The 23,571-nt window shown below is 42.2% G+C and overlaps 2 protein-coding genes across 6 annotated transcripts in view; both read right to left on the reverse strand.

Annotated features, from left to right (window-relative positions):
- GP5 (glycoprotein V platelet) overlaps nucleotides 1-12,063 on the reverse strand; it is a gene marked incomplete at both ends in the record, with an annotated part of 37,734 nt that extends 25,671 nt beyond the window's left edge. The window contains 5 exon segments of the mRNA XM_080805675.1: nucleotides 8,922-9,157; nucleotides 9,159-9,689; nucleotides 9,692-10,342; nucleotides 10,346-10,436; nucleotides 12,017-12,063. Of these exon segments, the coding sequence (XP_080661801.1) occupies nucleotides 8,922-9,157; nucleotides 9,159-9,689; nucleotides 9,692-10,342; nucleotides 10,346-10,436; nucleotides 12,017-12,063 (1,556 nt within the window).
- Nucleotides 12,064-14,640: 2,577 nt separating this feature from the next.
- The window catches only part of ATP13A3 (ATPase 13A3), a 91,985-nt gene continuing 83,054 nt past the window's right edge, over nucleotides 14,641-23,571 (reverse strand). For 4 of the 5 annotated variants that reach the window (XM_080802155.1, XM_080802151.1, XM_080802153.1 and 1 more), the window contains one exon: nucleotides 14,641-18,104. In XM_080802155.1, coding sequence (XP_080658281.1) covers nucleotides 17,907-18,104 — 198 coding nt within the window. In that variant the 3' untranslated portion in view covers nucleotides 14,641-17,906. The remainder of the gene's footprint in view (nucleotides 18,105-23,571) is intronic. The other variant, XM_080802154.1, reaches the window with a different exon arrangement.

Here is a 23,571-nt window from a genome sequence, read left to right on the forward strand (position 1 = left end):
TATATATATATACACATATATATATATATATCTGTGTGGATATATATATATGTGTGTGTACACATATATATACACACACATATATATATATCCACACATATATATGTATGTATATGTATATGAGAGAGAGGAATACAAATTTATTAATCTACCAGCGAGTGTGAAAAGAGGAGGGCAATAAAGCAAAGACAGAAAAATGGGAAATAGAAAACACAGAGTAACTCCATGGTAACAATACATCAGGGAGAAGCTAAAATAAATGTCAACAGAGCAATTTCAATTATTAACAGAAAGATGTTATCTAGATAAAATTTAGAAAAATCCAACTATATGCTGCCTACAAATACACACCTAAAGTAAAGCCAAAGAGAAAAGGTAAAAATAAAGCATAGAAAAATAGACACCATAGAGGAACAAAGCAAAATAAACTGGTATGGCTACAAAACCAAACCAAATGAAACCAAACAAATAAACAAAAAATCCCACATAAAATAGAATTTTGAAAGAAAATGCTATAGGAATAAAGATTAATACTAAATAATAACTTTTTTAAAAGACCTATAAAGCCTTAGGACCTTAAAAAAAACTTACATAAATAACCTTACAAAATATTAAATTAACCAGGAATTTTCAATTTCTATGTGGCTATTATATATTATATACATGTGGCTATATATATATTATATAGGTGTATATATAAAGTATACATACAATACTTCTATATACATCTATATACTATATATCAATTGATAGAATTATAATAGGAACTTAAGGAATTCACAAACTTTTTTCTGTAGGTCAGCAAACTAAAACTTAGTAAGGATACAGAAGTCTTGAAAAACACAATTAACAAGCTTTATTTATTTTTAAAAAGATTTTATTTATTTACTTATTTGAGAGAGAGAGAGAGAGCATGAGCAGCGGGAGGGGCAGAGGGAGAGAGAGAAGCAGACTCCCCGCTGAGCAGGGAGCTTGATGTGGGGCTCCATCTCAGGACCCCGAGATTATAACCTGAGGTAAAGGGAGACACTTAACCAACTGAGCCACCCCACTGCCCCAACAAGCTTTATTTAATGTATGTATAACAACCTGAACCGGTTTATTTATTTTTTATGTTAATATGTATACCCAGTGTGGGGCTTGAACTCAGGACCCTGAGATCAAGAGTGGCACGCTCCGCGGACTCGGCCAGCAGGGGGACCCGTGAGCCAGATTTAAGAGAATTTTTTTCTCAAGCACATAGAGCCATTTACAAACATTGCCTACGTACTAGGCCATAAAACAAATCTCAAAAACGTTCATAGAATTGGGATCACACAGGGGAGGCTCAGTCAGTAGACCGTGTGACTCTTGATCTCAGGTCGTGAGTTTGAGCTCCACGTTGGGTGTAAAGATTAAAAATAAAATAAAATCTTTAAAAAATAAAATCTTTAGGGGCGCCTGGGTGGCTCAGTGGGTTAAAGCCTCTGCCTTCGGCTCAGGTCATGATCCCAGGGTCCTGGGATCGAGCCCCGCATTGAGCTCTCTGCTCAGCGGGGAGCCTGCTTCTCCCTCTTTCTCTGCCTGCCTTTCTGCCTACTTGTGATCTCTGTCTGTCAAATAAATAAATAACATCTTTTAAAAAAATAAAATAAATAAAAATAAAAATAAAATCTTTAAAAAAACAAAAACAAAAAAATGAGACAAAGTATTCCACGACTGAGTTAGAAGTCAATGCAGGAGAGCTTCCTAAAAATCAGAATGAAAACATCAGAATGAAAGGCACACTTCTAAATAACCGAGTTCAAAGGCAAGCTCGTAATGGGAATGAGAAAATGCAGAAGGGGCCGCTGACAGAGACCAAACAGGAACAGCAATACCCCAGCCTAAAACAGGAGCGGCTGGCAGAGCGGCACCTTGGGCAGACGGCCATCCTGAAGAAGAGAACGGTAGGAAACTACTGGGCTAAGAATCCCACCTACGAAATCACGGGGAAGAAAACACGACAAAGACTCGGAGGAAAGAGAAGAGAGTAAAGAAGAAAGATGCCAGAGAATGCGACAGAAAACAATCATACCATAGAGCGTTGTCCCGAAGCCCAGTTTGCTTTTAGTAAAAGCTAATTAAATAGAAAAAATAGCGCAAGACGGATCAAGAAAGAGGAGGATGAGTCTGAACCACAGTGAGAACGAGGAAAGGACAACTACAGACACAAGAGAGATTTTAAAGCACACAGAAATAAAAATATGTGGAAAATGTGGGGATAACAATTTCGAAAACTTAGAGACAACAGGAACAATTTCCTAAAATATATATATAGTGTAATACCAGTGGGAAATAGAAGATTGAAGAGATCGCTAACCACTCAAAGCCATGAACTCTGTGGTTAAAAATAAGCCACACAAAGGCACACATGAGGTAGGAGCCGGGTTCCAAAGCCGCCCCCAAGCAGTCCTTGCGCCCAGAACTCCTGCTCCTCTGACAAGTGTCTCCCGTTCCAAGCAGGGCAGACCTGCATAAACCAGGAGGGTGCTGTTCAAAGGAGGAACTGTGACTTCCCAAGCTAAACTGTGAAAGACATAGTGACTTCTGTCCTGATAGCTCTCTCTGGAGGGATGAGGGATGCCCTGGGGGATACCAGCTGCCAGGTGGCGAGACACGCTGGCAGCCTGATGAAGAAGGCGGTGTGGCAAGGATCCTGCCATCGGCCAGCGAAGACTGCCAACCACATGAGAAACATCCTCCAGCTCCCGTCAAGACCACTGTAGTTCCAGCCAAGCTTCAGAGATAACCCATGAGCGATCCAGAGCCACAGCCACCCAATGAAGCTGCTCCCAGGTTTCTGACCCACAGAAATGTGAGCAAATAAATTGAAGCATCTAGAATTCGGGATATTGGGACACCTGGGTGGCTCAGTGGGTCAAGCCTCTGCCTTCAGGCTCAGGCCATGATCTCAGAGTGCTGGGATCATCCGCATGGGGCTCCCTGCTTAGCAGGGAGCCTCTTCCCTCCCCTGCCTGCCTCTCTGCCTACTTGTGATCTCTCTCTCTCTGTCAAATAAATAAAAATTTAAATAAATTTAAAAAAAAAGAATTCAGGATATTTTTAATGCAGCCACATATAACAAGGACACACACGATAAAACCAGCCAAGATGGTGTTGGAAAGGAGTTCTAGAATACATTCAAGGAAAATGTAATCATATTTTTTACAAACCGTTCCCAGAGAGATTGTCCCCACCTACTAATGAGGCTGTATAGTTTGAATGATACTATCAGGATCAGTCAAAATTTTCAAGGGAATCTCGTTAATGAACAGATAATAAAAGTTCCAAACAAACCATTAGCAAACTGAATCCAACATGTGTTTTTTAAATGTGTGATTAGGCTTGAGTTTACTTTATAGGATTTTAAGAATGAATTTATTTTTCAAAATCTATACATTTTATTCACCACTTTAACACATTGGAGGAGAAATACTATATGAGCATCTGAATAGCTGAAAAAAATAAAATTCGACACCTACTGACAATTAAAAAAAAAAACCACTCAGTGAACTAGAGCTAAAAAGGTCACGTTTATCGATGAAGCATTCAAGGCGTTCACCATCAGGATGCTTTTAAGGATGTTCCCCGTGACCAATGCTATTCAACATTGTATTGGAGGTTCTGGCCACTGCAAGTAAGATTTTTTTAAATACTAAGTTAATAAAAGGTGAAGGTTTTAATGGGAAGAAGCAAATTATTGGAATTATTGTCAGATAGGAGATAATTACATAAAAATAAATCCCATTTTTACATACTGGTAATAAACCATGAGAAAATGTAATTTTTAAAAAAGATAACATCTACAACAGCCACAATTCACAAAAGGGGAAGGAGAGCTAGGGAAAAATCTATCAAAATCTATGCCAGATTCTTATGCAAAAAGTTCTGAAACCTCCTGGAAAGATTAGAGAAGACCCAAACGGATAGAAAGGCCTACCATGTTCACAGATAATTGCACTGGTTATTGTAAAGGATGCAAATTCTCCCCCAGATTGGTTTACAAATTCCCTGCAATTCCTGTCAGAATTCCAGCAGGTTTCTCGGTGCAGCTGGCCTCACTGACCTTAATGTGTGTATGGAATTGCAGAAGGATGAAATTTTCTCCGAGAAGAACGAGGTGGAGTGGTGACTACACCAAGAATTATGAAAGCTACAGTAATGAAGACAGTGAGTTTCAGACTCGAGCAACAGGCCAGTGTTTTAAGCTACAGAACCCAGAAGCAGAACCCAATGCACATAGGGAAAACTGACAAGTGACAGAGGGAACTTTGCAGACCAGCACGGAAAGGCTGGGCTAGGTGACGATCTTCTGGGACAGTGGCATGCACATTTGTAAAACATACAGTTGGTTCCCTACATCACACTGCATAAAAAACAAATTCTAAAACAAACAAACAAAAAAACAAATTCCATGTAACCTAAAGCCCTATATGTGAAAAATAAAACTTTACAACTTTTCGAATAGAGGGGATGTCCTCTATGACTTGAGAGTAGGAAGAATTTTTTTTTCCCCCTTGAAGATTTTGTTTGAGAGACAGACGACAGCATGCCTGCAAGTGAGGGGGTAAGAGGAACAGAAGTAAAGGGAGACAGAATCTGTTTTGTTTTGTTTTTTAAAGATTTTATTTATTTGACAGAGAAAGACACAGCAAGAGAGGGAACACAAGCAGGGGGAGTGGGAGAAGGAGAAGCAGGTTTTCCTCCAAGCAGGGAGCCTCATGCAGGGCTCGATCCTAGGACCCTAGGATCATGACCTGAGCCAAGGGCAGATGCTTAGCAACTGAGCCACCCAGGTGCCCCTAGAACATAATCTTTATAGGGCCACTGAAATCACTCTTTTGTATTTGGTAGGCCTTCAGAAAATGAATGGCTGTTAATTGTATTTTGCAAATAGTTTTACTTTTTTGTTTTGTTTTGTTTTCCCTGCTTATAATTCTTCTTTTAGAATCTGAAGCAGACTCCACACTGAGCCTAGAGCCTGACCCGGGCTCGATCTCACGACCCTGAGACCATGACCTGAGTCGAAATCCAGAGTGGGACACTTAACCGACTGAGCCACACAGGTGCCTCGAATAGGAAGAATTTCTTAAATGAGATTCTTTTTTCATGAACCATAAAATTATATTGCTAATTTTGACTAGATTAAAATTAAAGCTGCCATTCCACACAAGACAGCATAAATAAAGTGAAATAAGCCACAAACTGAAAAAGAATCATTCCAAAACATACAATTTACAGAGGATTAGTGCCCAGGATATGTAAAGAATTCCTACAAATCAATAATAGTAATTAAAAAAGATAAAATTCTCCATTATAAATGGGTCAGTGTATACAGACAGATAATTTTCAGAAGAAGGAATCTAAACATTTAATTATAAGTTTAAACATTTAAAAATAAGTGTAATAAACATGGAAACATTTAAAAATAAATTCAACTTCAATAGTTATCAGGGAAACGTTAATATTAAACAATGAGCTACCATTTCATACCTACCAGATTGACAAAAATTCAAAATTATGATGCCATCGAGAGTTGAGGAGGATGTGGAATAATGGGGAATAAAAAGAAAAGAAATGGGAATCCATGTCCATCAATAAGAGAACAGATGAGCTGTGGAAAATTCATCCAATTGATTATGCATCTATTAAAATGAACTAGAGCAAATGCTTCATATGGATAGATCTCAAAAAACATGTGCAGGGATGCCCAGCTGGCTCTCGGAAGAGCATATGGCTCTTGATCTCACAGTTGTGAGTTCGAATCCCACGTTGAATGTAGAGAATAAATAAAAAAAAAATGTGAGCCCCGGAGAAAAGTTTGAAGAATGCTGCATGCAGAGTCCCATCATTTATAGAAAATTTAAAAACTGGCAAAGCACTATTTCAGCCTGTTGAGGGTGGTAGACCTATGTAGTTAAGAGTCTAAAAGCAGGGTGGGAGGGTGGGAGAACCAGGTGGTGGGTATTAGGGAGGGGACAGATTGCATGGAGCACTGGGTGTGGTGAAAAAACAATGAATACTGTTACGCTGAAAATAAAAAATTTAATTAAAAAAAAAAAAGAGTCTAAAAGCAGGGAGAGCAGGGAGGCCCAGTTGGTTAAGCGGCTGCCTTTGGCTCAGGTCATGATCCCATGGTCTTGGGATCGAGTCCTGCATCGGGCTCTCTGATCAATGGGGAGCCTGCTTCTCCCTCTGCCTCTGACTGCTTGTGCTGTCTCTCTCTCTCTCTGACAAATAAATAAATGTAAAAAAAAAAAGAAGTCTAAAAGCACCACTAGGAATATGGAATGCCACATTTATTAAGTAGCTCCCTGCAGAGGAGTACGCACAGAGAAGAGACAGGCGGGGGCTTTAAACTTTGTCACATTTCGTGTTAAAAAAATAACTGAAACAAATATAGTAGCATTTTATTATGTGGGTTGAGGTATCCATAGCTGTTACCCCATAATTTTCCAAGTGTTTGAAGAGAATGGCCAGGAGTTTGGGGGAGATGTTTTAGTTGGAGGGGGCACCAAAAGGTAAGGCCCACTGAAGGGTGTACTTGTTCTATGCTTTGCTCTGTCCCTGCACTTAGAACTGGGCCTGGTACAGAGGAGGTACTCCACAGAGAGTTGCTGAGTGCACAAGCAAATGCAAAGGCACAGAGGCACGTCAGGATACTGTGTTCTGAGAACTAATCAACGTAACAGCCAACGTCCGTTGAGCCACCTATGCTCCCCCTCAGCCACTGACTTCACTATGTGGCTTGGGTTATCTCATTTCATCCTTGAGACAACGGTATGGACCAGCATTCTCCTCGCTCTCCTTTGAGAGCTAGGTAGTTTGCCCAAGAATACAGTGGTTAGGACTAGAGTCCACATTCCATCAAAAAGTCTGGGTTTTCTCACAAAACAAACTGAGGGTTGGGGGGGGAGCGTGGGAGGGTGAGGTAGGGAGAGGGCGGTGGGGCTATGGACATTGGGGAGGGTATGTGCTATGGTGAGTGCTGTGAAGTGTAAACCTGGCGATTCACAGACCTGTACCCCTGGGGCTAATAATACATTATATGTTAATAATAATAATAATAATAATAAAAAGTCTGGGTTTTATGCTGTAGGTAAGTCTCAAAAGGTGGAAATAAACAGGACAAGGTAGGGCCCAGGAGCCCACAGTGCAGGGGGCACATCAACACAGACTCCAGGCTCTAGGGTGAAGGGTGAGCGGACCACCTGGCGGGGAGGAAGGTGCTTAGAAACCTGAGAGACGAGTACACAGCAGGGTACACTTGAGGCTGCCTGGGCCTCAGGGAAGGCTTTACACACTTGGCCTGGAAGAAGTCCACGTGGCAATGCCAGGAACCCAGCTCTTCCTGCTCTGTATCTGACTGGCGTTCAGATGACCCTGCTCTGGACCATGAGCACACAGACCCCAACCACACAGGGCTGTGACCAACCACAGGTGAAGACAAGCTGATTTAATGTGATCTCCCATTTGAGAAAGTTTGCTCTCACCTTCCCATGCACAGAGAAAAAGCCAACTCAGAACTCTCCTTTTGCAATCATGACAGCAGGAATAATTGCTTGCTCTTTAATAAGAGCAAACATTTATTAAGCATTGGCTGTATGCAGGGCACTAGGTGGAGTCAGCACATGATTTATTGCCCTTAACTCTCACGAAAGCTCTGTGAGGGCAGGTCCTCTTTGTCCCTCTCCAGGGATGAGGACCACCAAAGCCTGGAGAATTTGGGAGCCTGGCCCAAAGCCCTGTGCAGTTAGTAAGTGGTGGGGCTGGGATTTGACACCATGGCTGTCCACTCTCCAGCCCATGTTTAAACCACTGCTTCTTGCAAGCACAGACACACAATTAAGCAACAAAGGCTTTATAGCTCTCAGCTGGGAAACTAAATGAGAACGTGATGCTACCATAATAAACCGGAAACCAAGCTTATCATTACATTCATGAACACCCGGCCCATGAGAGGTGCTCCATAAATGCTTTGAAATGAGGTAGCATTTAGTTCCAGGAAATGGAAACCAACCCAGTGTCACAATGACACACTTCACCCACAGGGGAAGCTAGGAGAAACTTACAGAGCACGAACACATGCAGACAGAGCTTTCCTTGGCAGGCACACACAGTTAGGCTGCGGGTCCAACCCCCTCGAGGCTTAGGCCTCCCCATCCTCCCACTTCCGTCCCTGGGTGCTGAGATCCTGGCAGAAAGGCTTTGGGCTCTGTACCTCAGTAGGCCGCCTCTGAAAACAGGCGCTGCAGGAAGGAAAGCCAGCACTCTCCCCAGTAGCCCACAGTTCAGAGATACATAAAGTGAGAAAAAGATAGGACAAGGGAAGGAACCCGAAGAGTTCTGCTTTTCTAGGGTAAAGAGAACGATCCATCCTGTCCCCCAGGAAAAGCCACTGTCCCTGGGATCGCGCAAGGTCATTTTATTCATTCATTTAATAAACATTTACCGGACATCCCGTGCGGGAGACAGGCCCCGACCTGGAGTTGGCTGGCTCATCTGCACCCTTCCTCCACCGGGATGAGACCCTTCTCTGCCCCGGGGAAAGTGCAGCCCAAGCACACACACACAATCCGCGGCCCCTGGGGCACAGCGCGTAAGGGTACACAAAGGCCAAGCGTACGCACCCAATTTAGAGGTGTAAAGACTCCTTCCGCGGGGTGGAGGGAGGAGGAGGGGCAGCAGGAGGTGGGAAAGTGGGGGAGGGAAGGAGGGCTGAGGGAGAAGAGAGAGGAAGGCAGCAGCGGCCCGGCAGTATTCTCCCCTAAAGCCACCTCTGCCAACACTCTGACCCCGTTTTAATTAGGTGCAAGGTTTCCCCTTTGACTCGAACAAGAGCTCGCTCTCTCTCTCTGATTAATCTTCCAAAGAGCCGGCCGAGTTTAACCACAGCAAACACGATGATCTCCGTTATGACGGCCTGGGTAGCTAAAAGCAGAAAATAAAGCGCCCAGAACAGGCTGCGGTCTTGGCGTGGACCCCGGGCCCCCAGCTGCGCCGGGTCCCCGGGCTCCGAGCCGGCGGGCGCCAAGGCCGGCCGGGTGGCGGCTGGGGCAGGGCAGGGAGGCGGGGCCGAGGGTGTCCGGGCACCCCGGGTCCTTGTCCGGCAGCGCTCAGAGCCGCAGGCCGGCGCGAGGTCCGCGGCAGCGCGGGGGCAGGCCGCGGTCACAGCGCCAGGGATGGTGGCCCAGCCCGACTTCCGCCAGCCGGGGCAGATCCGCGAACGCGTCAACGGGCAGGATCTCCAGCTGGCCGTATTCGAGCCCTACCCGCTCCAGGCCGCGGAGGCGGCGGAAGAGCGCTCGGGGCCGGACCCGCAGCCGGTGGCGGCGCAGCGACTCGCGGCGCAGCCGGTCGAGGCCGCGCAGCAGGGCGCCGGGGAGCGCGGCCAGGCGGTTGGAGTGCTGCGCGACCTCCCGCAGCGCCGCCAGCCCCCCGAGGGCGTCCTCGGGCCGCGCGCCAAGGCGCGGGCTCACCGTCAGCCCGAAGGCGCGCAGGCCGCTCAGGGGGCGAAGGGCGGCGGCGGGCACGGTGCGCAGCCGCGTGCTGTTCAGCCACAGCTCCCCCAAGCCGGCCAGCTCCCCGAAGAGCACCTCTGGCAGCTCTGCCATCGGGTTCTCGAACAGGGTCAGGGAGGGCAAATCGCACGAATGAAGGAAGAGCGCGGTGAGGGGAGGGGGAACAGAAACTCCAGGCGGTTTCTGGAAAGCGCCAGGTAGCTCAGGGTCCGGAGCCGATCGAGGGCTCCGTGGGCGATGGAGCGGAGGTGATTCCCGTGCAGCGGCAGCTCCTTCGGGGCGCGCAGGGGGCTCAGCAGCCCCGTCCCCAAAGCCTCGAGCCGGTTCGAGTGGAGCACGAGCTTCTCAAGCCTGGCCTGCGCCGCGAGCAGTCCCGGGGGCAGGTGGGGCGGATTGTTTGCCGACACGTCCAGCAGTCTCAGGTGCCCCAGACGGCTGAGGAGGCGAGCGGAAAGGGTAGCGAGCTGGTTTGGGTTCAGGACGAGCTCCCGCAGGTGAACCAGTTTTCCAAACATGTTCTGGTCGATGTCCTTCAGCTCGTTGCGGTCCAGAAACAGCTGCTCCAGCAGCACCACCTTGTCCACCAGCGCGGCCGGCAGGTGCGTGATCCCGTTGCGCGACAGCCGCAGGGTTTTAAGTTTGGTCGGGTCGTGGAAGGCGCCGGGGCCGATGGAGGCGATGGGGCTGTCGGTCAGCATCACGCGCTGCAGGACCGCCATGCCGCCGAAGCTGTCGTTCCGCAAGGTGCCAGGGCCCATTCGGAAGAGTAGGATGTGCGTGAGGTTGGCGGGCAGGCCAAGCTAGGCGGGGCGGGACACGGGGCCCCCGGAGCACTGCACTGCGTCCCGGAACACGCACTTGCAGGCCGGGGGTGGGGGGCGGGTAGGGGAACAGCTGGGCGCGGGGGGGGGGGCAGCGCCGCGCAGAGCAGGCGCTCCTCAGCATGTCTTCAAAGGCGACAGCGGGACGTCTGCAGGCGAGACGCAAGGGCTGGCGCTCGGGTTCGAGCCTTGGAACCGTGCAGAGGCAGGAGTCTTTCGCCAGGACTGTCACTGACTTTGAATGTTACCCAGACACAACTAAGTAGCCCTCTTTTCCCAGGAGGGCAGATGTTCCTGGGTGGTGGAAACACATTCGTTTCACCCTGAGAGGTCTCATTCTTCGGTTCTGCTGATTTTCTACTCCCGGTTGAAAGCCCCGAGATTAAAGCGTTTTCCAGCTATAGTGAAAAGCCAGTGCTTTAAAATCTTTCCACAGAACTAATGAAAACAATCATTCTCACATCGAGGCTCACAGACATCCCCACGGTGAAGAGAGCCCTGCTCTTCCTGCCTTTACTCAGCGGTGGCTATAACCGAGTCAGGACGGTAACAGCGCAAAGTCTGGGAAAACAACAGCAACCACCACCCGATTCCTTGCACCACAATCGTGCTACGTGCACAGCACCTATTCTACAAAAACAGTAACACCCTCAAATAGCGAACACCTTCAGTTAGCCACAGCAAGAAAAACAGGGAATACCTATCACTTTATGCCATTCATTACTCTCAGCGTGTTTTTTTTTTTAAAGATTTTATTTCTTTATTTGACAGACAGAGATCACAAGTAGGCAGAGAGGCGGGCAGAGAGAGAGGAAGGGAAGCAGGCTCCCTGCTGAACAGAGAGCCCCATGCGGGGCTCGATCCCAGGAGCCTGGGATCATGACCTGAGCTGAAGCCAGAGGCTTTAACCCACTGAGCCACCCAGGCACCCTATTCTCAGCGTTTTATTTACATTAATTCATTCAATCCTTACAATAACCCTATGAGGTAGACCCTATTTTTATCCCGGGTTAAAGGATGATGAAACTAAGGCACAGAAAGGGTAAGTAACTTAACCCGGATCACAGAGCTAGAATCTGAGAATAGTATTTCAAAAAGGAACTATGTGTCTCAAAAAGGAACTATCATTTCTAGATGCTTAACAAAAAATATGAACTCGTGGCATTGAATTACATGTGAAATATACACACTACTACTCTGCCAAAACAAGGTTTCCCATATGTAATTTTACACAAATAATTTCTTGTACAAAATTTTACAATTTATGCCCATAACCAAGCCCTCAGTTACCCATAGTAATTTTTGAAGTATTTGGCCTTACCTAAAATGGTGCTGTACCTGAAAGTAACTGAAGGACTCAGGGCTTTGCCTGTGGTGCAGCACTTTCCAAAGGAAGAGGGAAGTATCCTTGCATCCTGAGGATAAAGACTTTACCAGAATAAAGGTCATGGAAAGGACCCTATCTCAGAGGGCAGATTCTGGTTTTTAATGACAGAAAGCTTCAAACTGAAAAAGAGACCATATGTAATTTAAATCCTACTGTCAACCCTGAGTAAGAGCAGAAGAGAGAGCAGTTTCTCCATAAAATGGCACACTATGACAGTGATGCTAGGACAGCTTAGTGACACGGCTGGATCACTGTGGCGACCATACCCCTGGATGGACCACACTTCCGTCCAATCTTCCTTTCCCCACCACATTGCCCCAATTCTCTATTCCAGTTCTCCTCTCCCACCCTGAGGAATAGTGAGGCCAAAAACATTCTCCAGTGTGTTTGAAAATGGCACCACAGTGTTGAAGGGTGTTCGTATATTCAATTTAACTTAGGAATATCCAGCTGCTTTCCACAGTAGTACCCATATGTAATGTCACCTACAGTGGATGACAGTTCCTGTGCCTCACAGCTCTGCCCATACTTGGAATTGATTTTTTCAATTTAATTTTTACCATTCATATGAAGTCATTGTCTCTGCGGTTTTTTCATTTTTCCCCATTTTATGAGCTTGAGCATCTTTTTGTATTTTTAATGCCCACTTGTACTTCATTTTCTCAGAGATGTTTGGTTCTTTTGCCCATTTTCCTATATGCAAAATATGCATTTTTTTAAAAAAAAAACTATATATTCTGGATGCTAATCCTTTTGTCAGTTTTTTGTCGAGTATCTTCAGCTAGTTTGTGGTTTGCCTTTTCCATCTTCTTCATGATGTCTTTTGATGGACCTAAGTCTTAATATAGACCAAGTTATCAATCTATTACGATTTATGTTTTTTGTATCAAAATAAGCCCTCCTCTCTTCCTAAGTAAAAAGAAGAAAGTTCTCCTATAATGCCTTACTGAATTTTATAGTTTTGTCCTTTCTTTTTAGGTCCTTAATCCATATTGAACTGATATTTGCATATGATGTGTTTGAGTGGAATCCAAGTTTATTTTTTTCCATTAACATAACCAGCTGTCCAATCCCATTTATACATAATTAAACGCCTTCCTTTAGAGCTACAATGTCAGTATAGTCATGAGTCCATATCTCATGAACGTGTGGGTCTGTTTCTGGGCTATTTGGTAATCCCTGCACCAACACCATACTGATAGACCCTTTTATTGTTTAAAACCTGAAAATATCCAGCATTTTAAGTGTGAAGAAACAGACATTCTCATACTACAATGGTGGATCATACATTGGAAAAAACTTTGGGGGAAATATTTAGCAGCATCAACCAAATTAAAAATACACATATCCTTTGTCCAGCAGGTCCACTGCTAAAAATACGTCCTATGTCTAAGCTCATTAACATTTGCGCACCAAATGGGGCACCTGGGGATTCAGTCAGTAGAGCACATGACTCTTTATCTCAGGGTCAGGAATTCAACCGGGAACCTATTTAAAAGTAACTGTGCACAAAAACACTGCAGGGGTGTGTGTAGTAGGAAAATAAAGAAAAAACCTAAGTGGCCACTAACAGGTTAGTAGTCATCTAAGTTATGAAACATCTGTGCACTGGGATGGCTTGTGGACTTTAAAAAGAATGAATCTGAGCTGCAAATGCAGACATCTCCCTCTCTGATACACAGAACGATGTGAATCAAGGGCAGCAGAGCATACACGTATGATTCTATTTGTGTAGATTTTAAATCAGAGTAAGACTTCGTGTCAGACTCTCGTAAGGTTCTGTGGCCCATTTCCCCAAAGCACTCTGATCAGAATGACCTCCAATGTTTATTCTTTGAAAAGAGCAGAACATTCTGACTGCCCAGAAGGGTATGAAGTTGTAGTCAGTAGAGGAACATTGTTGAGTCCATTTGCTGAAAAACTGGATGAGGTACTGAGAAGTATTTCAAACACTGAAGTCGGTGGTTCCTGTGTTTTCATGTCCTTTGAATTCTGGACTCATGTAGCAGGTCAGAAATCCGCTATGCTAAGTGGCAACTTCTGTATAAGTCACCCCGGCCTCTGCGGTTCGGCCTTTCCAAAGCAGAGCTGTTTGCCTGAATGAGACCCGCTTTTCTCCTCATTGAGGGGAGACTCTATGCGCTAGAGGGATCTCTGTGCACTTACAGAGCAATCACAGCTCCAACTTTGAACAGTGACGGTCTCATCCAAACTCCTCCTACTCCATCCTTCCCTGCAATACATACTTGAAACACAGCACCTGGCAGTGACACCCTGGGAAGAGAGACATGCAGAACCGCGGCCCTGCCACTTCTGCTACACAAAACACAGTGAATGGGAAGAACCTGGGACCCTAAACCTCCACACCACCCAATCAATCACACCACAGCCAGCCACATAGGCCACAGCAGGAGGCAGGCCTCCTGGAGGACCTGAGACCCAGAAAGACCGCCCACCCCGGCACAATGCCTTCTCAGGGATTTCTAGAACCAACAGTTAGTTCCACAGTTTCTCCCTCCCTGGAAGGGCTCCTTTTGCACCCATGGCTGCCACTTCACTTCCAACTTACAATGCGTTACATGACATTAGCTCTGCGTTTGACCTTCCCAACTGTTAACAGATAAGCCTGTAGTCTTAACATTTTACAATTTCCCTCAGACCTCCTTATACTTACCATCTGGTTCTACATTATATCTAATGAATGGGTTTCCACGGGATGGTCACACACATGATGTGGTATCTATGTGGGATGTGGTATTTATTCCCTTCAAAAATACAAAGTTAAAAAAAGGAAATGCACAAGTATGAAGTAGAAAAATAAATCCAGAAGGGCAGTATTTGTATGGCTAAAAGGTAAACAAATGTATAAGGAGACAGAAAAAACATGATATTTCATTCATTTTAATTTTTATTTTGAATAGCTTCAATCCAAAAAAAGATTTCATAAGGTTATTTACAGTAAATGTACAATTATGAATGTATGCCTTTTCGACATCAGGGTACCATTCTTGAGCAGCAATACAATTTAAAAAATATAAAGATGCAGTATCATTTCTGATATAAAGTTACTTAAAAAAAATCCAAAGTCTTAGGGAATTCACAAATCATAACAGGAAGCAACTATCTTATTAATTTAATGTGCACATAATTACCAAATTTCATTACATTAAAAATGTGTAAATGCCCAGACTGTACAAAAATTAACATCCCACATTTTGTCAAAAGTTCCCAACCACCTCCCACCATAAATATACAAAAACCTATTTTCAGATATGTCAAAATTGCATGCGTGAGATCTTAGAATGTTTTCTAAAGCTTGAATTTTGCTCTTTTCTGGGTATTGTACTACAGCCATTTGGGGAACAGAATACATAAACACTGATATGTTATTTGCCATGCCTCTGACACTGTGCAGTATCTTCACAAACACGGGAGACAAAATACATACAGTTAAGACTGCAACAGTTCTGTTTAAATGCAAGTGCAATTTGGAAAGCTCTCGAATGTAAGAATTATAAAACTAATATAAAAAGTATTTCTTTTGTTGTTGGCTTAGCCGCTTTTATTCAAGCATTATTTGCAGCATTGCTTTACAGCAGTTGGTGCTAGAAGATACAAAACATATAGTTACCACTATTTATATTTGAGGGAGAAAAAAAACTTTAAACAACCCTGAGGGAGACACACATTAAAAATCTTGTTATTTATTTAAAAAGTTAAAAAGTTACATATCATTATTTAACAATTACTTTCCCGGACATTTCTGTCCTTAAGTATGTGCATAAATAAAATTTAAATCGGCAATATTTATTAATCTTTAATACATCAAAATAAGATATGTACAGATTTTTAAATTTCGGTCTGTATACACTCAAATAATTTAATGTGAAGTTCAGGATCAAAATTACTATGTAACGGTGACCTACAGAGAGAGAACTCAGTCTGTCTATGGCACTGAGTAGGACCCACACCTGGATTCACAGACATTCTTCAAATAACATTCTGGAAACCATCAATTGCAACTTGAACAACCCACCTTCTCTATGTTCAAATCCAACATCCTACAAATGCTCTTCCACCTACCTAAAAACCTCATTCCTTTGAAAACAATATGGACAAATGAGATACAAAACCCTTATGAAACCGAAATGTTAAAAAAAAAAAAAAAAAGGTTGTAAAAAATACAGCTCTTTACGATCATGCGCTTTAAGATGTTAAATACAAACCGATAACTGGATTTTTAAGATGCTACTTAGCAATTACTTTAATTATATGCTTCAGTATTTAAATCAAAGAATAAAATTTACAATTCTGGGAAATCACTTAAGAATAATGCTTGTACACACTGAAAACGAATGTGGAAATTAGAAAATGATCAAGAGGATAAGTAACTATAGAAAACAGTGCTAATTCACAGCTCAAGAGGTCTAAGATGCATAGCTTCATAGAATCATTCATGGAACAATTGTTCTTACCTAATGTGTATTAATATCATATTCTACTTTTTGATGGAAAACTTCGATTATATTTTTTAAGAATCATCAGTGGTAACAGCAGTAACAGTGATCCTGAGTGTAACGTACATTTTCCTATAGTTACCTAACATCATTCAGGTCTCTGCAGCATAAAAAAAGAGAACCATGTGGTTCTATAGTTCTGGCTAACATTTGATAAACTGGTAAATATCTATCAGGAAAATAATGATCAGCTGGAAGTGGAAAGCACAAGCCTGCTACCAGTTAAGGAAGAACATAGGATAACATCACATAGTTTTAGGAGTTCAGTCTCCGTTTTATAGCAATATCAGTTTCCTTGTTTATCGTAACTGTGGGCTTTGCCAAACTGCTGGATCTTACCTGGAAAGGCATTTTTAAAGTTACTTTAATTTTGTTTAAAATTTAAACATAACCAGACAAAAGAGAAAGGTGAAAAATACTTTTCACATTTCTTTTGGCTCAATGAATGTCTATTCTTTAACTTTATTTCAACTTTTCTTCCTCCCAGAAATTCTTACAAGCAAAGAATGTCCTTTGTAAACATCCAATCTTAAATAGGTAAGCTCTGACCTCTGGCGCCACCTAATGGCATAAAACAAACGCACCAAGTTCATACTGCTTTGAAAAAATGGCTGTCACTCAAAACCACTCGCTCATTTTTAAGCCTCATTATTTATAGAAGAGACATGTATCAACCCTTAAAAATTTTAGGAGGTTGAAGTCTAACTCAAAAACTAAAACAAAACAAAACCCAATGCATTATTATCCTATGCTGTTAATTAGAAACATAGAAGAAAATAAAAATATTTAAAATGATATAAAACCTGAGGGTGGGGGGAAAGATGTGAAGAGATATTAGACAGATTTGTATCTACTGCCAAAAAAAATTTTTTTTCCTAGTGAAAATGGTTCTACAACATTTAAGTGAAGTAAATTATATTAGTGACAGCAGACATACCACAAGATCCACTTAATAGCTTTGAGGGACATCTGAAGAAGGCAGTGAAGCACCTTGCTGATTAGAAAAATAAAACCCAGGCAGTTTGTACAGAAAATATAAAACCATAAATGGAAATTACCTGAGTTGTTCTATAAGCAACACCATAAAACTCCTAGGCTATCAAAGGGAACTGGGTGTATGTATATACAGAATTCTTTGGAAGAAATTTTGGAATCAAATGAAACGGGATTTCTACCTATTTTCACGAAGGCTAATTAACACCCATTTTATTTACCAATCATGAATTTAGGGCTGGTATGTAAAACGAGGACTTTTTCTGATAAGGGGGTTGTGAAAATAAATTTAAATTGATAAATCAAGTCTCAGAAGCTAACGTTTTAAAAACCTACCAAATACCACTTTCTTCTGTACCCTATATAAGAGTATCACTGAGGGAGGGCAACAAGAAAATTCTGGAAGTATATATAATATGTAGTTACTGAATGAAGATATAGGATTTTACAGACTGATTATTAATTTAACTGATGGGCCAATCTTTTTGTTTTGTTCCATTTATTAAAAAAAGAAGAAAAAAGCTCTCTATCAGCTACTGTATTAGAAGGGACATAAATTGAAATGATGCCATTCTGACACAGAGGATCAGAATGTCCTAAAATTACATTCTCCTGCTACTAGCATACCACCGACAGTGATGCACTGCTATGTTATGGTGATGATTTGACATGATCCATTCTCCTTAACTAAAGCTTTAGCTTCCGTTGTTGTTTGAGGTTTTGGTGGCCATTCTGGATCAACCAAGAGCTCCTGAGCCAGATACATGTACTTTGCCTTTGGTATCTTCTTTCTACAGCGCAAGGCCCAGGACAAGCAGCATTTCCCCCACCGATCCACTGACTCCTAAGAAAATAAGGGGGAAAAAGAACACACTAGTAGATTAAGGTTTGCTTGTTTTTAACAAAAAAAAAAAAAAATTTATTAAGCATAATACATCAAGACAGAAAAATAAGAGGAAAGGACTTCTGAGTACAATAAATGAAAAAAAATCCAAGTTAAAAAAAAGTCAGCTTTTAATTATTTAGGAACATATTTTGTAAGATTGAGACTTTTTAAATTATCAATGCAACTTCATTTTACTTAGTTTTATGTACCTATTCTCTTGTGTACAGATACATTTTTTAAAATAACTTGCAGATCTGGATTCTTTAACACAAAATATCAGATGTGTTAAAATAAGTTTAAACTATTCAGAAAGGAAACATTTTTAATATTTAATATGGAAACCCTCATATTCTATCCCAGGTTATACCATTGCTCCTAGCAATTTAGCCAGCTGACCATTTTTGGAAGAAAGCAGTGTAAAAATATTATTACTATTAACGTCATCTTTCAAAAAATAAAGCATGATGAAAATATTGTTCGGCCAAAATTAGAAACTCAGATCGTGTTTACTGTCAATCACTTCTTTTCACACATTTTCATCAATATAAAACATTTTTCATTTTATAATTATGGTTTCCCCTGGTGTTCCACTATTGGAAAGAAGTATACAGAAAGGTATAAAATCAAGTACTATTTCTTAGTATTATTTCATTACAAAAAGCTCTGCTGGCACTAAAATCCTTCTGGATCAGTCCTGATGTTTTTAATGAATGTGATCTTAGATAAATTAATCTTCGAAGAACAAGAAGGCGGTCCCTAGTTATTATATAAAAATGTAAATTCAGAACGGGCCCTCAGAATTTAACTGAAATTTCAGATTAAAAAAAAAAAACACTGAAATAAGAAAACTAAAATGACTATACTAAGACCTTAGTTTTATTCACCTCTGAAGAACAGTCATTTCTAATTATTTTGGCTGTTGCTCTTTCCAAGCAGATTTTAAATTCCAGGTTGTTTTGTTGTGCCATCAACATGTAACTCAAGCTGCAACTAGGTTTTCTCTCAACTGAAGTACTCTCACCAAACGAAATGTAAAACTGAGGTAGGCATTCTCATGGCATTACTCAAAACGGTTTCATCATCAAGGAAGGCAAATTTGCTAGAACATGTTTTGAAACATGTGTTTCTAAATTGGTCAGCAGAGAACAAAAATAATTTAAAAACTCTTTAGAATTTTTAAAGGTCTTCTAGTTCACTGTGTCAACAAACACAGTAAGCTGCTCTGGTGCCAGGGATCACAGACAATAATAAGCTGTATGAGGATGGGCGGGGGCTACTGGGCATCATTCATCTAACAGCCTCTTCAATATCATAGCTACAGTTATTCTACCTTAAAAGACGTCTACAGGGAAATATCTAGAATACAAAAGAGACTAGGTACTAGGTGATCCAAGTAACACACACAACTGACCCTCGAACAATAATGGGTTTGAACTATGCATGTCCAGCTATGCAGATTTTTTTTCAAAAATACAGTCACTATGGTACTGAAAATTTTCTCTTCTTTATGATTTTTTTTTAAGATTTTATTTATTTATTTGACAGAGAGAGCACAAGCAGGCGGAGTGGCAGACAGAGGGAGAGGGGGAGGGAGAAGCAGGTTCCCCACTGACCGAGGAGCCCAACTTAGGGCTCTATCCCAAGATCCTGGGAGCATGACCTGAGCTGAAGGTAGACTCTTTTTTTTTCTCCTTTTTAGCTTTCATTCTGTCTTCACCTGGAGATGCCATGTCCCTCCGTGAATCGCCACATCTCAGTTTCTCCTTTTCTGGAGAGGACCAGCCTGTTTTCACTTCCCTTTCCAAATATCCAGGGTTCTTTCTGTCCCTGGTCACTTGGGCTATATTGCACTGGTCCTTGCTAATGGCACAGGATCTGAAGGCAGACTCTTAACAGAGCCACCCAGGCACCCTCCTCATGATTTTCTTAGTAACATTTTTTTTTCTCTAGCTTACTTTAAGAATATAATATATAATACATACAACACACAAAATGTGTGTTAACTGCTTACATTATCAGTAAGGGCAACAGCAGGCTATCACAAGTTTGTTGTTTTTTTTTAAGATTTATTTACTTGGGCATTGGGGGGGGGGCAGTGTGAACAAGCAGGGGAGGGGAGCCTGACCCGGGGCTCAATTTCATAACCCTGAGATCACGACCTGAGCCAAAATCAAGAGTCGGACAGCTTAACCAACTGAGCCTCTCAGGCACCACAGTAGTTAAGTTTTTGAGGAGTCACAATTTATTCACAGATTTGGGGCTGCAGAAGGAGAGGGCGGTTAGCACCTCTAACACCTGTGTTGTTCAAGGGCCAACTGTAATTCCTGTCCACATACACACACATGCTGTGTAGGCACATACACAGTACACCTTAATATTTAACCTAACAGGGGACTCACTACTTGGATCCATCTTTTCCCCAGTGTTTAAATTCTTCAGTGTTAATTGTGGAAAAGATCATTGTTCCTAAATCAATCTGAAAGCTGTCTTTTTTTTTTTTTTTTAATACAGCTTGTAGCAGTGTTAAAGGACCACAGGAAAAGGCTAATGGTGAATGCTGACTTTTAAAAAAAGCAAAAACATATAGGTTTGTCTGTCCAGATTGAAAGGCAATGAGACAATGCACAGCAGGCTGAATTAAGTGAAGTCACAGTCCAGTGTCTTCAAATTTAAGAAACAGACATGCCTAAGTCCACTGTTTTCTACCTGGAGGAAGTGAGGCAAGCAATAAAATTAAAGCTAATTTCACTGCAAACAGAACCACAATAGAAATCTTTTAAAATTAAGGTGCATATTAAAAAAAATCATTTCCTTATTAAAAACAAGTACACTAGTAATTAAGACAAAATAAATTAAGTCACAAGAAATACTAGGGAATCCCCATCCCCCTTCCACTATAACTAGAAACATTCTGTTCTGTACACTTTCCCCAAATATCATACACATAAAATACACTACAGGCAAGCATAGGTTTGTTAGTTTACAAACACAAGCATACCACATACATCCTCAAATACAACATAATTCACCGGCAGAGAAAAAGAAAAGGTGCTACAGGCATGCTAGAATGAGAAATGAACCAAGGGAGAGATGATGGTAGCAAGAGAAAGGCAAGTTCTGTGCCTCAAGAAGGCGAAGAGGTGGAGCATCACGGGGCTTAGAATGAGCACTCAGGTCTCCCCAAACATCTCGGCTTAAGTCCCCGAAGCAGGAGAACACTATAATTATAGCAACTGGATCTTCTCATTTGCTCCCGAAAGGGATGGTTAAATAGCCAAGTGTATCCCTCAAAGACGGGTAAGAGGCTACCACAGTCCAGCAAAGAGACCACAAAGAACTTTCAAAAAGATCTACAGCTAAAATTCTCCTGCTTCTTAGACCATTCCAAGCTGTTCATTCTAGAATCCCAATGCCAGTTTACTTTAAGGACATGTTTTCATGGGTAGCATGTAAAATACAAAGCCATGCTTATGGGGAAAATGTTGTAATGATACTGTGGTTTTCATAACAGTCTTCTTCCATACCAATCCTGAACATAAAATAAAGACAATCAGAATAAGCATTCTATCTAAATAAGCTCAAATAGTATTCTAAGTGGCATAAAGATTACAGTTAATACTTGCTTTTGCCCACAAAAGGAAAACATAATCAGGCACAAATCTTCAGGCAGGATCAAACTACATGACATGATCCTAGGTCCACATCTACCACTAAGTGGCCTCAGTTTACCAGACATGGGATACTAAAAAATCCTTCTTAGTAAGATAATATGCAGCACAGATCTTCCTAAACAGGGGTAAAGCTTTATAGAAAACTCTTCTTGCAATCAGAAACCCTGGGTTTCAACTCCCTATTCTATCATTCATTAGATGAATAATGACTTGACAAGTCAACTGAATGTTGCTTCTTTCTATAGAAACTGAAGTTAGAAATACCTTAAGATTGGGAGGATGCTGGAGGTGTTGTACAGTGTGCCTTGTAGGTCATCGATATTCTAGACAAAGTTACTAGAGATTTTCAGTTAAGGCTCTTGACTTCCCAACCCAACTGTCTAAGACCTGGTGCCTAATCCAGGGTATCCAGCTTTCAAACTTTCAACCCAACTCAGTGGCCCTTGGGTCTATATGGTAAGGAAGGAAAAAAAAAAGAAATAGTGTTTTTCTTCCCCCAGAATACATACAGCTGGTTGGGAGTTGCAGTCTGAAAAGACCTCATGGGATTCTTAGTAGTAAAGAGCACAGAGCAGACAGATGTGGAATCAGAGTTTGTGGCAGAAGAGAGTTATTACAGCAGCCACAGAAGTCCTTGATGTAGCAGGTAACTCTCATTTTCTTTTTCACCTTCAACCTTGGCACCAGGACATCTTGGGACTAAAAATTCTTAGTGGTGAGGCTCCTGGATGGCTCAGCATGGCTAAGCATCCAGCTCTTGATTTCAACTCAGGTCATGATCTCAGGAATCATGGGATGGAGTCCCATGTCAGGCTCCACACTGAGCATGGAATCTGCTTGGGATTCTCTCTCTCCCTCTGCCCCTCCCCACGTCCTGCTCATGTACACTCTCTTGCTTTAAAAAAAAAAAAAAAAAAAAAATCTTTGTGGTGAGGGGTTTGTCCTGCTTACTACTCTAGGATGTTTATTTAGTAGCATCCTTGGCTGCTACCTACACTACATGCCAGTAGCAAGCCCTCCCCCTCCAACTGTGACAACCAAATATGCCTCCAGATACCAGCAAATGTCGGGGTGGGAAGGGACAAACAGAACTGTCTCTGACTGCGAATCAGAGCCTTATGGTAATAGGACTAGCTGACTGGTTCTTGAAGGGTCACAAATATGAAAAGTAAAACCGCATTACACATAGACGTGTCAGAAGATGAAACTGTATCATTCTGTGCTAAAACACTACAAGAACTTTTTCTTTCTTTCTTTTTTAAGATTTTATTTATTCATTTGACACAGAGAGCACACAAGCAGGAGGAATGGCAGAGGGAGAGGGAAAAACAGGCTACCCACTAAGCAGGGAGCCCCACATGGGGCTTGATCCCAGGACCCCAGGATCATGACCTGAGCTGAAGGAAGGTGCCTAACCAACAAAGCCACCCAGGTGCCCCCACAGAAGTCTTTTCTAAAACCAGTAATTTTAAAAAATGCTTTCTTAATCATGACTACAGGAACTAAAGACTGAAATTCCTGTCTACCCCATGAATCTCAGGACAAAGTGGCAAACACAGGGGATGGTGGAGCTGCCTATGCTAGACCACTCTCTACTCTGAATACCTGAGGTAGGACTTAACATGAGAGACACAAACTCTTAAAAATAAGGAGGACAGATACTAACAAATTTCTAGAAAACAGGGATTTAGCAAATGACAGAATTTTCACCCACTTAATTTTGGTTGTAGAATGAGGAGACATTTCCAATTCAA

Source organism: Martes martes, assembly GCF_963455335.1.
Source record: "Martes martes genome assembly, chromosome: 1".
In the NCBI taxonomy this organism is placed as follows: Eukaryota; Metazoa; Chordata; class Mammalia; order Carnivora; family Mustelidae; genus Martes; species Martes martes.